Here is a 17091-nt window from a genome sequence, read left to right as displayed (position 1 = left end):
AAAAGGAACTCCTCACTCTGGAATCTGGATATTGACTTCCAACGCAGGCCTATTGCTTAAAAAGTTTTAAATTTTGTGTATTTTCATAATTTTATTCAATATTTTTAATTATATAAAATTATTTAAAATATTACTCCCTTCATCCTATACCATAAGCTTACCTTTTTCTATCTACACTAAATATTACTTTTTTTAAATAATAATAAATATTATAAATTTAAATATAAATATTTAAAAATTATATATTTAATAGATAAATTTAATTATATATATTATATATTAAATTTATGATGACACATTAATAAAAAATTTTAAATATAATATTATTAATTTTTAAAATATTTAAATGACATGAATTTTTAATAGATTAATATGGATAAAGGATATATTAAAAAATAAATAAAATTTATTATTTTAATTATTTTTTTTTGTTTTTTTTTAATTATATTTTTTAATTTGCATAAAATAAGCATATTTTTGTAAGACTTGAAAGAATTTGTTGTTTTAAAATTAGGTAATTTAATATAATTAAAATAAATTTGAATAAAATAATGAATTTTTTTCCTTGAGCTTTAAACAAGATAGTGTAAATCTACTGACTCGCCATCTGAGTGGTCCACGTGTACTTGGGTAAGAAAGTGTACGGGAAAACAAAGTGCGTGAGGCGCGTGAAGTGGACTTGAGAGTCAAATTGGAAGTGATCTTTCTGATACTAAACTAAACTTTGACAATTACATAGTTGCAAATTCAATGAAATATAGGGGCATGGCTGCAAAATTTGGTATATAATATTCCCTCAGTCAGCAGCCACTCGGAGAAAGTGAAACAGAGGGTTGCAGAAACGAGTAGACTGTATTTAATTTTCACAACCTCCCCCCATTATTCTTTACTTTCCTCCTCTGGTTTCTAAAAAGAGATAAAGAAATTGACTTCACCAATTTGTAAATGTGTTCTTCTCAGAAACCCTAGAATTCCTTCAACAAACACCAACCGGATTCCTAGATTCTGCTCTGACCCAGTTTAGCCATGGCCGCTTTCTTCATTTCCGCTCGTTTTATTGCTTTTGGTTTCCTCATTTTTCACCTCCAAGTGTTGTCTGCTCACCCGAATTCCTCTTTTTCTTTCGAAACCTTTGACAAAAATTCAAACTTTGAGTCCGTCATTGCTCTTTATGGTGATGCAAATGCTGTTAATAATGGGTCTGCGCTTCAACTTACTAGCTCAGTAAGTTCCAGTGCTGGGCGAGTCATGTACAAGAAACCCATCAAGCTTGTTGAAGGTAAACCTGTGAGTTTGGTCTCTTTCTCCACTTATTTCTCGTTTTTGATGTCTCCTGATAATGGAGATGGCTTGGCTTTTGTTATGGTTTCTGATGCTTTTAATGCCAGTTCGTTTTCTAATATCCCATTTGGGCTTTCTTTAAGATCAGAGGAAAGTGATTCTGAACTTATTGTTGAATTTGATACAAAGAGGGATGCTAAATATGGTGATTTGAATGACAACCACGTGGGAATTAATGTGGGTGGTTTAGTATCAGTTGAGGTGAAAAATGCTTCATCTGCTAATGTGGTGTTGAATGATGGGAAGAGATTGAGTTCATGGATTGATTATGAAGCGAGTTCCAAGAGGTTAGAGGTTAGGTTGAGTCGATTTGGTGATATAAAGCCCATTGATCCATTGCTCTCTTTCCTAATTGACCTACCAAAATTGTGGAAAGATGAGAAAATTTTTATCGGCTTGAGCTCATCCAATGGGAATTCCTCTCAGGCATGTTTTATCTATTCGTGGAGCTTTGAGCTAAGGATTGGTCCTCAGTGGATGCATTCTGAGCCTCTGGACCCCCAGGCTTTTGCTAAAACTGTGAAACCTGTGGTAATTCACAAGCGGAGTGCTTGCTTTTTGAGAGTGCTTGCTGCAATGATATTTGGTACTGCTTGTGGAGCACTAGGAGCTTTCATTGTCTTGTATCTGTGGACCATCTTTGGCAATAGGCGACTGGTGGTGCCAGCGGAGTGCTCTGTGCACCCTGTGGATTTTGAATACAAGAAATTCAAAGTAGTTGTAGAGAAAGCCATCGAAGATGGCAAGCAGTAGACTGGTTTGTGGTGAGGTTTTGGATGTTTTGTGTTGTAAATTCATGTTCTTTTTGTATGTGAACTTGCAGGTTTTGATGTGTTGTTGTAACTGATGATCGATTGTTCAAATGTAGGTTTTGTTACATATTATCTAATGATGGGAGCATTCAGAATTTTAGATTTCACTCTTGTTTTTATAAGACTCTAAATCTGTTTTAGATGGATAGTTGATTTAAATTTTACTTAGTTAAGTCTTTCTTAATTATCACTGAGTTTATTCAAATTATTGTTACGTGAAGTTCATCTTAGGTTTTATAGCATCCTTAATGGCATAAGCTTCCCATATATGTTTATTTTTCTGAGATTTTTATCTATGTTCTTTAAAGCAGATGCTATTGCAGCCATTTTTCCTCTTGAATAGCATTGTTAACGTGTAATCTTTGTTGGAGTTTTACTGCAATCAAACATTGACTTGAAGCATGCAACTCTTTGTTATTGTTGAGGTCCTCCATGTTTATGGACACAATAACCAGATGGTCAATAACACCATTAAATACTTGCCAAGATATTTTCTCAATATAGCATTTTATTGTGTTTCGGTTTGATATACAGGGTTATAATCGTTCTTTTTCCTGTTCAAGAAGTTATAATTTTTGTGAATGCTACAATTGATTGAGGAAAAGAGAGTCATGCTTTATTAGTGCAGAGTTCTTGTTTGAAAATCCTTGCCCCCTAAAGTCCAAGAAAATAAAACCAGACCGCAATACGGTAATGCATCCTACATCTACACAACCTAAACCCTTTCAGTTGCCAGAGACTGGCAACTGAAGTTGCAGCACTTGCCCATCAAAATCCACAGCCCCATCAATCCAAAATATTGCCCATCTAACATGATATAACAAGAACAAAATCATATTTCATGAATTTCCTCTTCTTCCTCCTCGCAGTCCTCCACATCTACGCAACGTAAAACCTTTCTGTTGCCAGAGACCGGCAACTGAAGTTGCAGCACTTGCACATCAAAAACCACAGCCCCATCAATCCAAAATATTGCCCATCTAAAATGACATAACAAGAACAAAATCATATTTCATGAATTTCCTTGTCTTCCTCTTAGCAGTCCTCAGCTGTGGCATCTTGGTACTGCTGATACTCGGAGAACAAATCATTCATGTTGCTCTCTAACTCTCTGAACTTGATCTCCGTATTATCCGTATCTTCCCCAGTGCACCAGTGCAAGAAAGCCTTCCTCCTGAACATGACTCCGAACTGCTCACTCACATGGGGGAACATTTCCTAAATTGATGTTGTGTTTCCAAAGAATGTGGATGCCATGGTGAGTTTCCAAACATTGTGGATGCCATTTTTAGGCCTGTTGGAGGGATATCACAAACAGTGAATTTTTTTGGAATCCATTCTACAAAGTCATAAGAATTCTTGTTCTGAACACTAATTAACTGCTCATCAACTTCCTTGGTGCTCATTTTGCCCTTGAACATGGCTGAGGCTGTCAAGTAACGGCCATGGCGTGGATCCACTACTCACATTAAGTTCTTTGCATTGCATAGCACAGTTAGGGCTCTGCATTGCTGGAAGCCATGGGAGGTGATAGGAGCAAATCCCACCTTGAAGAAATGGAGCCAGGGAAAGGGTATGAGATTCACAGCGAGCTTTCTTAGGTCAGAGTTAAGCTGGCCTGGAAATCTCAAGTTGCATGTGACACCAGATACACCAGACATGATAGCAGAAATCAAATGGTTCTAATCACCAACAGCAACAACAAAATGAAAGCCACCAACGTCAGACCACACACATGAAAGAGGAAGCAAAATCTGTTTGTAAAATACAAACCAAGGGAAATTGAAATTCGTACGGAAGCAGATATCCCAGACAACTTTTGTATCAACGAACGTGCATCATCTGCATTTTCGACAAGCTGATGGACGGATCCCACTGTAAGGCAAATACAACATTGAGCACAGAATAAATCAACTTAGTACTCTTAGTATAATGGCCCTTAGACCAGTTGTTTCCAGCACCAGAATGACCAAAAACAAAATTATCATGTCTAAAAATCTGGCCATAAGGAGTAATCTCACCATCCACGGTTTCAGGTACTTGCCTAGCAAGTGAAAAAATACCATGTAAAACATTCAATGTCTAGAGTTTGGGGCGAGAGATTTTTTACAAATAGGACAATACTCACTATTCAAATAAATGATCAATAGTTGCTCAACCTCTTCATATAAAATTATGCAAAGAGTGAATGTTCTGATCTATGGAGAATACATGAATGAAATAGGCTAAGCTTGCACAAAAATTGAATGGATTGAGTGAAGATGTAATGATTTTTTTTTAAAAGCAGTGAAGATTTAATGATTAAGTACACAACAAGAGGAAAAATAACCAATCAAATTCTAAAAGCCATTAATCAATGACATAATTTTTATATGTATTATCAATCACATAGTATTGTAATCATTGTGTGTGAGCCTTTGCACATTCGCACGAAGAGTCTTCTTTCTCTCTGATTATTTCTTTATCTTTGGTTCATTTTTTTCTCTAAGACTCGTTTCTAGTCTTCTGCCATAGCGTCGATCTTCCGCTGCCCTCCAAGTAAGGGAGGGCCTTCTTTCACCTGACCTGGCAATGGGTTCCCTCTCCACCTCTGGTGTTGGGATGTAAATATTGATTTTGGTTTGTTTTCGAGAAGCTGGGTGATCTTGCTGAGGGTTTTTGTTGTTACTTTATATCTATGGTTATGACAAATCATACATCAAGGCGAGTCCTTGATAATTGATTGCGAGAGGATGTTTTGAGTCAAGGTTGGTGTCTCGTTGGGTTCTATGAAGCGCATAAGGCACGAGTAAGTGGTCGAGAGCTTTGCTACCTCCTTCCATCGCCAATTATTGGGATGTTCTAAGAAATTATGCTTTCTCTTAGCTTGGGGTTTGTTGAAATCGCTTGGAGCCATGTAGATCCAGAAGATGTCAGTGTTTTATTGAAGCTTTCTTTGTTCTTCAATCTAAATCTAAGCCATGCATGGCATATATAGGATGGAGGTCCTCTATTTTCTTTGCCAAACTTGGTGCTGGTTGACGTCTCTATCAATTGATAGCAGCACATTGGTGAGCGGCGCTATCCATGGTTGCCCCTTCTTGGTTGTCAGGTCATGGGTCCAAGTGGTTTTACCCATTACAAATTAGAGTTTTTTAAGAGATGGGTCTGTTTGGGTGAGCCTTCTTTCTTGCTCTTAATTTGTTTTGTGTAATCTTTTTTGTATTGTGCCCCATGCCTTTATAATCAATGAAAACTCTATCTTTAATAAAAAAAAAAAAACTTGTAATCATAGAATTCTTGTCTTATTGACCTATCCATGCTACAAAGCAATCATGGAGAAAAATATATTAAAATTGCGAGAATCTAACAATTAGGCTAAAAAATATTAAACATATTGATGATCATATAAAAAAACTAATGTGAAAATTATAGAAAATCAAATTGAAATCTCACCTTGAAAAAAGAAAGCTTTTAAGGATTAAGAATTATGAGAGTGAAGGAAAAGGAAGCATGAGCGAGACAGAAGGAGGACGCATGAGGGAGCGATTAAAAATAGAACACATATTTTCCATTTGCACATAATTTTGGATTAATCATGTATATATATATATTTTTAAAAAATAATACCACAACATTGCTGAACTTACCTTTAATTTTGAGTATTTCCTTCATACTTTCACAGGTAAATTTCATTTAAAGTTTCTGAATTTAGTGTAGTATATATACAATCTCCTGAATATTAGCATCACTTAAAAAAATGATGTAAATACCACTAAATAACAAACCTCTTTTGTTTCTGTATTTCTTTTTCCTCTCTCTCTACTTGCAAGTATCTCTCTACTCAATCTAGTTGAATCAATAAGCACATATCACAAACTATAAACAATCCACACCCAAATTCGAAAAAAAAAAAAAATAATGATAATAATTAACAAGCCAAATACAAATTCATACAATCAATAATCCATGAAAAATACATGACCTATATAGAAATCCACAACTAAATTTATTATATTTGTGGCTTTGAAATTTGGATATGTTTTTCATGACTCGAATTATGACCTGACCCGAAAGTTTCTCGCTGCCATCCGATTGGGATAAAAAGTGAGATTTGTGGTGGTAGCAGAGGGCATGGGTTGATAGGCCCAGGCTCGAAGCCCACCACTGATCTTCTTGGGGGTGTGGGGGCAATGCCCTCGCAACATGGACTAGTATAAATATTATAATATTCTACCATTTGAGGTAGAGTTGTGAGATATTCGGAAAACACACTGGGGTTAGGGTTTGAGAGTTCTGATTGATTGTATCTTGCTCTTTTCATCATAGTGAAAATTTTTTCTCGTCTTGCCCGTGGACGTAGACCTTACGGTTGAACCACGTTAAATCCTGTGCTATTCTTCTTCTTTTTTTCAATACTATGTAATTGTGCGATTTCTGTATGTGCCTTAGACTTGCGTGCGTGTTATAACAAACTAGTACCAGAGCTTTGTGTGCAAAACCTAGGGTTTATAGATGGTGTCGTCTTCAACTAAGTATGAGATAGAGAAGTTTGATGGTGGATCGAGTTTCAGTCTGTGGAAGATTAAAATTAAATTTTCCTTGATCCTACAAGGTCTATGGAAGGCAATCGAGGATAACTTTCCAGAAGGTATGAAAGAGGCGGAGAAGGCTGATCTAAAGGAGAGAGCCTTGAGTGCGATTTTTATGAGCGTAACTGATAATTTCCTACGCGAGATTGCTGGTGAAAGCTCAGCATCTGCGGCATGAAAGAAATTAGAGGAGTTGTACTCTGCCAAATCGTTGACCAACCGCCTGTATCTGAAGAAAAGGCTTTACAATCTAAGAATGAGCGAAGGTACATCCATTAAAGAACATCTGGATGAATTCAATTCAATCATTATGGACTTGAAGAATATTGATATTGAGATTGATAGTGAGGATCAGGCCCTTATTATGTTATGTTCTTTGCCACCCTTTTATGAAACTTTTATTGATACTCTGTTGTATGGGAAAGACAATATTTCACTAGACGATATTAGTAATTCTCTAAAATCGAAGGAGTTGAAAAAGAAATTTCCAGATAATAGAGAAAGATTTGAGGGGGAAGGTTTGGTGAGCAGGGGAAGAACACATTCAAGGGAGGGTTCTTCCAGCAGGAAGAAATCTAAAGCTAGATCTAAGTCAAGAATAAAAAAGGCCAATTGTTTTGAGTGCGGGGAGCAAGGTCACTATAGGAGAGACTGTCCCAAGTTGAAAAATAAAAAGGGAAAGCAACCAGAAAGTTTTGCCAATGTGGTTGATAGTTTTATTAATTCTGATGGTGTTGACAGTGCTGGAGAAATTTTATCTGTGAGTTCAGATCATGAACAAAATTCCTGGATTCTTGATACTGGTGCTACTTGTAACATGTGTCCACACAAAAACTAGTTTGTCACTTATAAACAGATGAGTGGCAAGGTGTTTCTGGGCAATGATCGTGCATTATCTGTTGAAGGAATTAGTAATATTAGATTGAGAATGTTTGATGGCGTCGTTAGAACTATAGAGTGTTAACATGTTCTAAGACTAAAGAGGAACCCGATTTCTCTTGGGACACTTGAATCTCATGGATTCAGATACCATGTAGAGAATGGAGTTCTCAAAGTGTGCAAGAGCTCTATGGTACTCATGAAGAGCAGTTTGGTTTCAAGATTGTATTTTCTTCAAGGCAGTATAGTTTCAAGGGAAGCTGCAGTAACATCCAGAAGCAATAATCAGAATCAAACTCAATTGTTGCATATGCATCTTAGTCATATGAGTGAAAGAAGATTATCTGTGTCAAGCAAGCAAGACTTGTTGCACGGGCAGAAAACAGAATCTATGGACTTTTGTAAACACTGTGTGTTTGTCAAACAGACCAGGGTGAAGTTCGATAAAAAGGCAGTGCACAAGACCAGAGGAACGATGGATTATATCCACTCAGATCTATGGCATCCTAACAGAATTCCTTCCAAGAGCGGTGCCAGGTACTTCATAACCTTGATTGATGATTACTCTCGGATGGTGTGGGTGTATTTTCTAAAAACAAAAGATGAGGTATTTTCAACCTTTGTAAAGTGGAAGATGATGATTGAAAAGCAGGTATAAAAGAAGGTCAAGTATCTTAGAACTGATAACGGGCTGGAATTTTGCAATCGTGAGTTCAATGCATTCTGCAGCAATGAAGGTATAGTGAGACACCACACTTGTACAAGGACACCACAACAGAATGGTATTGCAGAACGCATGAACATAACGCTTTGTGATAAAGCATGAAGCATGCTCTCACATTCAGGATTGGGAAAGGATTTTTTTACTGAAGCAATTAATACAGCCTGTTTCTTGGTTAATAAATCTCCATCTACAGCTATTGAGTGCAAAACTCCTTTTGAGATCTGATCCGGTTCACCTACTGATTACTCTCAGCTGAGAGTATTTGGTTGCCCTGCTTATGCTCATGTGAGAGATGGTAAGCTTGAGCCGAGGGCAAGAAAATGTATATTTCTAGGGTATGCATCTAGAGTGAAAGGCTACAAGTTGTGGTGCAATGATCCAAAGTCTCCAGGATTAATTATCAGTAAGGATGTGACATTTAATGAGTCTGCTTCATTGGATAGTCAGAGGGAGAAGTTAATAGCAGAATCAGATCACAGTGTCAGAGAACATGTGGAGCTTGATATTGATACTTCAGCAGTTCAGTCCACTGATTCAGAGGATGAGGTGCAAGATCCTGATCAATAAGAGGATGCACCTGAGCAACAGCAACAGGAACCATATAGCTTTATAACTGGTAGAGAGAGAAGACAGATTAGACCATCGCAGAGATATGTATATGCAGATCTAGTTACGTTGCCTTGTCAGTTGCTGAAACAATTGATGTGCATGAACCCAGCAATTATAGAGAAGCTATTTCTTGTTCAGATGCAGATCAGTTGGTCGGTGCTATGAGTGAAGAAATTGAATCTCTTGACAAGAATCAGACTTGGGAGCTTGTAACATTGCCTAAGGGACAAAAAGTGGTAGGTTGCAAATGGGTGTTTAAGAAAAAGGAAAGCACTCCAGGGGTTGAAGCACCTCGATATAAGGCATAGTTAGTAGTAAAAGGCTTTACTCAGAGGGAGGGGATTGACTTTAATGAAGTGTTTTCTTCAATTGTGAAGCACAATTCTATCAGAGTCTTGCTATGGTTGCTCTTCGTGATCTGGAGCTTGAGCAACTAAATGTGAAGATAGCATTTTTTGCATGGTGAGTTGGGGGAGTAAATTTATCTGAGTCAGCCTAAGGGATTTTTCATTCCAGGTATGGAAAATCATGTTTGCTTGCTTAAAAAATCTTTACATGGTCTGAAATAGTCTCCTAGGCAATGGTACAAAAGATTTGATACATTCATGATTCATAATGGCTTTAATCGTAGTTCATATGACAGTTGTATATCATAAGAAGCTTTCAAATGATTCCTTTGTTTATTTGCTATTTTATGCGGATGACATGCTTATTGCTACTAAAAGCATGTCATAAATTAACATTTTGAAAAAGCAGTTGAGTGATGTGTTTGAGATGAAGGATTTGGGTGCTGCAAAGAAGATATTGGGAATAGAAATTACCAGGGATATAAGTGTTGGGAAGCTTTTCTTGTCTTAATAGGCTTATGTTGAGAAAGCACTTAAGCATTTCAACATGAATAATACTATGCCTGTGACTATTCCGTTTGCTGCCCATTTCAAGTTATCTACAGACATGTCACTAAAAATAGATGAGGAGATGGAGCACGTCTAGTGTTCCCTATTCGAGTGCTGTTGGTAGCATCATGTATGCTATGGTATGCACCCGACCTGACATTTTACATGCAGTTAGTGTTGTGAGTAAATACATGGCGTGTCCTGGGAAAGAGCATTGGCAGGCAATGAAATGGAATTTGAGGTATTTAAAGGGCACTACAGATGTTGGTCTCACATTTGACAGGGCCAAGATGAGTGATTCAATTGTTAGCTATGTGGATTTAGATTTTACAGGGAACTTAGATAAGAGGAGATCTTTGACAGGTTATTTGTTTACTCTTTTTGGAAGTGCTATTAGTTGGAAGGCAACATTGCAAGCTACAGTTGCTTTGTCTACCATAGAGGCTGAATATATGGCCTTAGCAGAGGCAGTAAATGAAGTTTTATAGTTATAAGGTTTGGTGGGTGATCTTGGGTTGATACAGAACAAGGTAATAGTGTTTTGTGACAGCCAGAGTGTAATACATTTCACAAAGAATCAGATGTACCATGAGCGAACTAAGCATATTGATGTCAGATATCACTTCATTCAGGATATTGTATCTCAGGGGACTGTAGTTGTACAGAAAGTCTCTACACATGATAATCCAGCAGATATGATGACCAAAAGAGTCCCAGTCAGCAAGTTTAGGCATTGCCTAGACTTAGTTGGTGTTTGTAGTACTCAGTAATGCCCTTGAAAGGGCATATGACAAGACAGAGTGTTTGTGGTTATTTTGTTGATGATAGAGGAAATTCAAGCCAACGGGAAGAATTGTTATATTTGCGGCTTTGAATTTTGGATATGTTTTTCATGACCCGAATTGTGACCCGACTTGAAAGTTTTGCGCTGCCACCCGATTGGGATAAAAAGTGAGATCTGTGGTAGTAGCGGAGGGCACAGGTTGATACCCCTGGGCCTAAAGCTCACCACTGATCTCCTTAGGGGTGTGGGGGCAACGTCCCCGCGGTATGGGCCAGTATAAATATTGTAATATTTCACCCTTTGCTGTAGAGTTGTGAGATATTCGAGAAACACACTAGGGTTAAGGTTTGAGAATTCTAATTGATTGTATCTTACTCTTTTCATCATAGTGGAATTTTTTTTTTCTTGTCTTGCCCATGGACGTAGACCTTACGGTTGAACCACGTTAAATTCTATGTTATTCTTCTTCTCTTTTCAATACTGTGTGATTGTGCGATTTCTGTGTGTGCCTTAGATTTGCGTGCTTATTATAACAAAATTCAAGTGTAAATCAAATAAATAGAAGGTGAAATCAATTTACACACAAGTAAAACATACAAAAAATCAATATAATGTTGTTGGAGGGCTTGAAAGGCTTCTTTAATCACTTTATAGTATTAGAGCTAACATGCTTTGGGTTAAGGATCTAGGCATTGTTTTCTTTTCTTCGATTTATTGCTCTCATGTTTATTTATTTCCATTGGAGCTAAAGATGAATGGCTTGTCTCTATTTTCAATTGTTACTTTCGAGGTTTTTTAAGGGTTTTGGTTATGGAGGAGAGAAACTATGGGAAATTGTAACAACATAATTTGGGCCAAAATCTATATTATTATTTGGTGCCTTAAAATTCTTAAATGTTAAGAATTCTCTTTCTTAAGCTTATTGAAAGACCTAAACATTAAGAAAGTAAAGATTGGAAAGTTGACACACTTTTTATCCTTGAAAATAATAAAATGTGTCAAAATAATGGCAACTTGGAAAGTTGCAGTAACTTTGGCATTAAATAAAAATTGCCGGCTTCAATTTTGGCACCAGAATGCCAACAATACATGGTTATATAAAGCCAATCAATTCTCCATTTAAAAGGCAGCCCAATTTTGTAAGAGCAACCCATTTTGTGAGAGAAAATTATAGAGAATTTTCTCTAAACCTTTTGTGATGTTTTGGGTGTAATTGGATTTAAGGGTTTGAGTGATTTATGAGAGAGAAAAATATATAGTGCTTGTAATTATTTTTCTCACAATAAAAGATTTATTTGTGGAGTAAGCTTATGCTGAACCACTTTAATTTTGTGTTTTTCAATTGTGAGTTGTTATTGACTTAACAAATTGGTGTTAAAGCCGAGGTTTGAGATCCAAAAATGGTGAGCATAAAATTTTAGGTAGAGCTATTTGATGAAAAAATAATTTCAGTTTTGGCAAAGTACTGTAAAAGATGTCCTTGTCTAATAAAGATTAATTAAGAATTTAAAAGAGAAGCAACCAGCGATTATCAAAGATGATAATTGGGAGGAACTTAAATAAAAGACAGTGAGTACAATTAGATTAATGTTAGCCCCTGATATGAAGTACAAAGTCTTTGAGGAGACTTCGCCAATTATTTTATGGAAAAAGTTGGAGAACTTTTACATGTCCAAATAACTCACAAATTGCTTGTAGTTGAAGAATGAATGGTACCAATTCAGAATAGAGAAAGGTACTGATATTAGAGATCATCTTAATTGTTTTAACAAATTAATTACTAAATTGGCTAGTGTGGTGTGAAAATAGATTAAGATAAAGTCTTTTTGCTTTTAACCTCTCTTCCACAATCTTATGAAAATTTGGTGATAGCTCTAAGAGTTGGGAAAAAGACTTTGAAAGTGGAGGATGTTAATGCAGTTATCTTGAATGATAAGTTTAAGAAGATAAGTAGTAGCAATGATGGTGAAACTTTTATAGCGAGTTCTAGTCATGGTAGAAGTAATATACGTGTAAGCAATTCAAGAAGAAATAGTAGATCAAACTCGAGACCATGAATAGACATTGCAGATAAAGAGTGTTACTACTATCATCAAAAGAGCCACATTCAATATAATTATAAGAAGATGAAGGAAGACCTTACAGAGTTCAAAGAATTTAAGAAGAGTTGTGGAAAACAAGGGATTGCTACAATTGCAACTAATGAAGAATTTGAATGTGATGTTTTAAGTGTGGATAATGGTAAGGAAAAAACAAAGGATCCATTACAAGATAAGTGATTCATGGATTCTACTTGCCCATTCCATCTATGCTCAAAGAAGGAATAATTTGATAAAATGAAGTAAGTAAAGAAAAGAAAGTGAAGTTAGCCAGTGGTAAGAAGATGGAAGCTGAAGGTGTTGGAATAGTAGAGATCAAACTACATGGTGATCGTGTAAAATTGTTTGATAAGTTAGATATGGTTTCTAATTCTCAAAAGGAACTTTATTTTTCTTTAGGAAAATTAGATTCCTTAGGTTATGGTTATTCCATTCAATGTGAAGTCATAAGAATTAATCGAGGTACTTTTATGATCCTAAAAGGCAAGAAACTTGGAGTGAGGAATCTTTACAATAGTACACTAGTTGGAAATATGCAAGTGGAGACAAGGGGTAATGCTAACAAAAGGGAGGTGAAATTTGACTTTTGTAGAAATTATGAAAATTAATTCTATATGACTTGAAGATGGAGAGGTTTAAAGAAATTATTTAATCAGTGCAAGAGAATTCAAGTCAAAGTGGTGATTTATTATTTGGTGCTTTGAATTCTTGTTAAGAATTCTCTTTCTTAAGCTTGTTGCAAGACTTAAACATTAAGAAAATAAAAGCTGAAAGGTTGACTTACTTTTTATCCTTGGAAATAATAAAGTATGTTAAAAGAATGGCAACTTGGAAAGTTGCAATAGCTTTGGCATTAAATAAAAATTGCCGACTTCAATTTTGACACCAAAATGCTGACAATACAAAGCTTTGTGAAGTCAATCAATTTTCTACTTAAAGGTAGCCTAATTTTGTGAGAGCAACCCATTTTGAGAGTATAACACCCCTAATTTTCAAATAATTATTTTATATATAAATATAAATATTTTAGTCTAACCCTTAATATTGTGGGCTTTGCGTAGGCACTTTCATTTCATGGCAATTCCATCGTAGCCCGGATCTATAATTTCGGATCGAGCAGATAAGCTGCAAGAATCACTTTGAAACCGGGTCAAAGTTATAAGCTACCCCACTATTTTCAAACACCCTGGACGCGTTCTAAGCGTCAGAATTGGCATAGGTAAACCCGAACTTCAAGTTTCTTCTATTTTATTGTCACGACCCAACCTATGGGCCGGACCGGCACTAGGACCTGGGCCAGCTTAAAGCCCCCGAGGCCCGTAGTAAGCCTAACTGTTCATTAACCCAACTCTAAGGCCCATTTGGGCCCAATATCAAGAAAACAAACGGACAGAGTCCGGCCATAAAATGGACTTTCCAAAGGGGAGTTTTTGACTCACCCGACCTGTAAACACAATATATAGTCATTTGGGGAGCTCAGCTCACCCTCCACATACTCATTAACATAAAATAAATGGGAGCTCAGCTCCCTCATCCAATCCATCAAACATGCATAGCATATTTAGTTTACAGGTCCAACATGATAACAATATTACAGACCATAATCAAATAATTTCTGCTAACACATGCGGAAATTCTAGGAGTAATTAAAATTACACAAATATTGATAAACAACCTGCGAGGTAGAAAAGCAGGTTAACCCAGAACAAAATATCCTCCTGTGGCCTGTAAAAATTTTTGAACAGAGGTGGCGTTCGACTCAGAGTAAAATATCAATCTTAACTATAATCTCTATAACTATCTGAAACTAATGCAATCTGTAGAGTGAAATGCAACATTTACATCATATTCACATCATAGCATCAAAAGGTAATTTGGAGCACTCACACACCTGTAACATCATTCATAGTATATGGGAGTGATCCCTATCTGACTCTCTTAAATCCAATCTGGTGCCAGCGAAGAACTCAGCTCGGACTTCCACTTAAATACCAAATCGGGGTCCCAGCGAAGAACTCAAGCCGTGTCTACCCCGAAGGACCGGGTCCCAGCGAAGAACTCAAGCCGTGTCTACCCGTCCTATCCATAGTCCACACCACATCACCCGCACGCCAACGCACGCTGCTGCTCCAAATTACCACAACAACACTCATGGCACATTATGATTATCAATGCAACATAATTCGTGCCTAGAGTTTAACTACATAAATATATGCATATAAGTGATGCATGGGCATGCTGAACATATAATAATATCGAAATTACAGTTAAAATTAATATTTTACTCACAAACTTGACGACAAATTACTGTGGCGGCTGGGCGGAGGAAGAAGGCTGTCCCGGCTCACCTGACAATTACATTACATATATTTAATAAATTTGACTCAATACAACAAAGAAAAAGATCAAGTACGTCCTAAGTCGTGCGAAAATCGTGAGTCTCCTATACCTAGGACCTACCCAACTGCAAAGGGCTAAAAGCACTTCTATATTCACAATCCATATATCAACAGTTCAATCATATCACTCAGCCCCTCCTGGGCCCATCAAATCAATCATCCATCACAACACGCAAAATTTCAATTTAGTCCTTATTATTGATCATTTTTGCAAAAACTGCCCAAACAAGCTCTAAAAATTATAAAAATTTGCTCCACGGTCCTTAGCAATATTACTAAGCTATTGCAAAAAGAATCGTAATTTTCTAAGCTACCACGAATATTTTATGGATTTTTAATCCTATTTAAGCACTAGAAAATTACGAAAAAACAAGGTTCGGGTTTACCTTTGCCGATTCCGACTTGAGGCAGCGCTCGGGATGCACGACAATCGTGGGGTAGCCAAAACCTCGATCCAATTGCGAGACTTTTCCGGTAGCTAGTGCATGCGGCGGAAATTCACAGATCTGGACAACTGTCAAATTTTCGCGAATTGAGGATACCTACACGAAGCCCCATAATAATATATAAAAAATCAGGGGTGTTACATTCTTCCCCCCTTACAGAAAATTCGTCCTCGAATTTTACACAAGGCAGAATAAAGTACATGATTACACATTGAACAGATAAGGGTACTTGCTACTCATGTACCGTTCGACTCCCAGTGCACTCTTTCCGGTGGCTCCTCCACAAAACCTTAACCATAGGGATCTGTTTTGATTTTAGTTGTTTTAATTGGTAGTCCACTATGGCTCTGAGTTGCTCCTCAAATGTCAAGTTCTCCTTTAGTTCTATTACATCCATGTAGTACATGAGAAGGATCGGGAATGTATTTCTGAGCATGGAGATGTGAAACATGGGATGAGCGTGAGAAAGGTTGGGTGGTAGCTCCAGCCGTGAGGCAGCTGCTCCAACTCTATCGGTAACCTCAAAGGTCCAATATTCCGAGATTCAAACTTGCCCTTCTTTCCAAATCTAAGGAATCACTTCATTGGAGAATCCTTCAGGAATACATAGTCGCCTTTGCAAACTCCACATCCCTCCGTGCAGTGCATAACTCTTACGCCTCTTGAAAATTGTTTTGATCGTTCCACGATTAAAGCAACTATCTCTGAAGTCTTCTGCACAAGATCAACATCATGCACCTCGCTTCCCCATTTCCGTCCAACACGGAGGAGACCTACACTTTCTTCCATATAGTGCCTCATAGGGTGGCATCCCTATCTTTGGAGTGATAAGCGTTGTTGTAGGCAAACTCCACCAAAGCTAGCTGCTCATCCCATTGACCTCCAAAATCCAAAACACTCATGCGAAGCATGTCTTTGATGTTTGGATTGTCCTTCAATTTGTTAAATGCATGCGAGGGTGGAAAGCCATACTGAAGTTCAACTGTGTGCCAAGTGCCTCCTGCAACTTTCTCCTAAACCGAGAAGTGAACTGGGGCCCTCTGTCAGATATTATGGAAGCCGAAACTCCATGCAATCGACTATTTCTCGAATGTAGAGGGCATCTTGTGCCCGCAGTAGGTAGTCTTCTGAGCAAAAAGTGAGCTGATTTGGTCGACGGTCTACAATTACCCATATCGAGTCATATCCTCGCGTGAGTGCGAGGCAACCTTGATCACAAAATCCATAGTGATCATTTCCCACTTCCATTACGGGATAGGGAGCTCTTGCAGCTTCACGGCGGTCTCACAGTGTTCAAACTTCACCTTCGACAAGTCAAGCACTTGGACACAAAGTCTGCTATGTCTCTCTTCATGCCATTCCACGGTAGCTATCTTTCACATCATGATACATTTTGGTGGAACACAGGTGGACCTTGTACAATGTGTAGTGTGCCTCTCGCATGATTTCATTTCTGAGATTGTCCACATCGGGCACACATATCCTCGAACCATGCACTAGGGCGCCATCATTGACAAATCCAAACTCACCA

General features: G+C 37.4%; 1 protein-coding gene, 1 long non-coding RNA gene and 1 pseudogene across 3 annotated transcripts; 1 reads left to right on the top strand and 2 right to left on the bottom strand.

Annotated features, from left to right (window-relative positions):
- Positions 1-803: 803 nt before the first annotated feature.
- Positions 804-2260, top strand: LOC110648276 (L-type lectin-domain containing receptor kinase VIII.2). 2 transcript variants are annotated; one of them, XM_021802450.2, is made up of 2 exons: positions 804-1279; positions 1430-2260. In XM_021802450.2, the coding sequence occupies exons 1-2, from the start codon at positions 1027-1029 to the stop codon at positions 2092-2094; spliced, it is 918 nt and encodes a 305-aa protein (XP_021658142.2). In that variant the 5' UTR covers positions 804-1026; the 3' UTR covers positions 2095-2260. The 2 variants fall into 2 exon arrangements, with proteins under 2 accessions (XP_021658142.2, XP_058003050.1); XM_058147067.1 differs by having other exon boundaries at positions 805-2260.
- Positions 2261-2281: 21 nt separating this feature from the next.
- On the bottom strand, positions 2282-5091 carry LOC110648277 (tubulin beta-2 chain-like; annotated as a pseudogene).
- Positions 5092-14220: 9129 nt separating this feature from the next.
- Positions 14221-15133, bottom strand: LOC131180211 (uncharacterized). The gene is made up of 2 exons (XR_009149022.1): positions 15005-15133; positions 14221-14440 (listed from the first exon to the last, which is right to left on the bottom strand). It is a non-coding gene; the product is annotated as an uncharacterized LOC131180211 (long non-coding RNA).
- Between the last annotated feature and the right edge of the window lie 1958 nt (positions 15134-17091).

The sequence above is a fragment of the Hevea brasiliensis genome, chromosome 5, assembly GCF_030052815.1.
Source record: "Hevea brasiliensis isolate MT/VB/25A 57/8 chromosome 5, ASM3005281v1, whole genome shotgun sequence".
In the NCBI taxonomy this organism is placed as follows: domain Eukaryota; kingdom Viridiplantae; phylum Streptophyta; class Magnoliopsida; order Malpighiales; family Euphorbiaceae; genus Hevea; species Hevea brasiliensis.
This window is presented reverse-complemented; position numbering and strand designations above follow the sequence as displayed.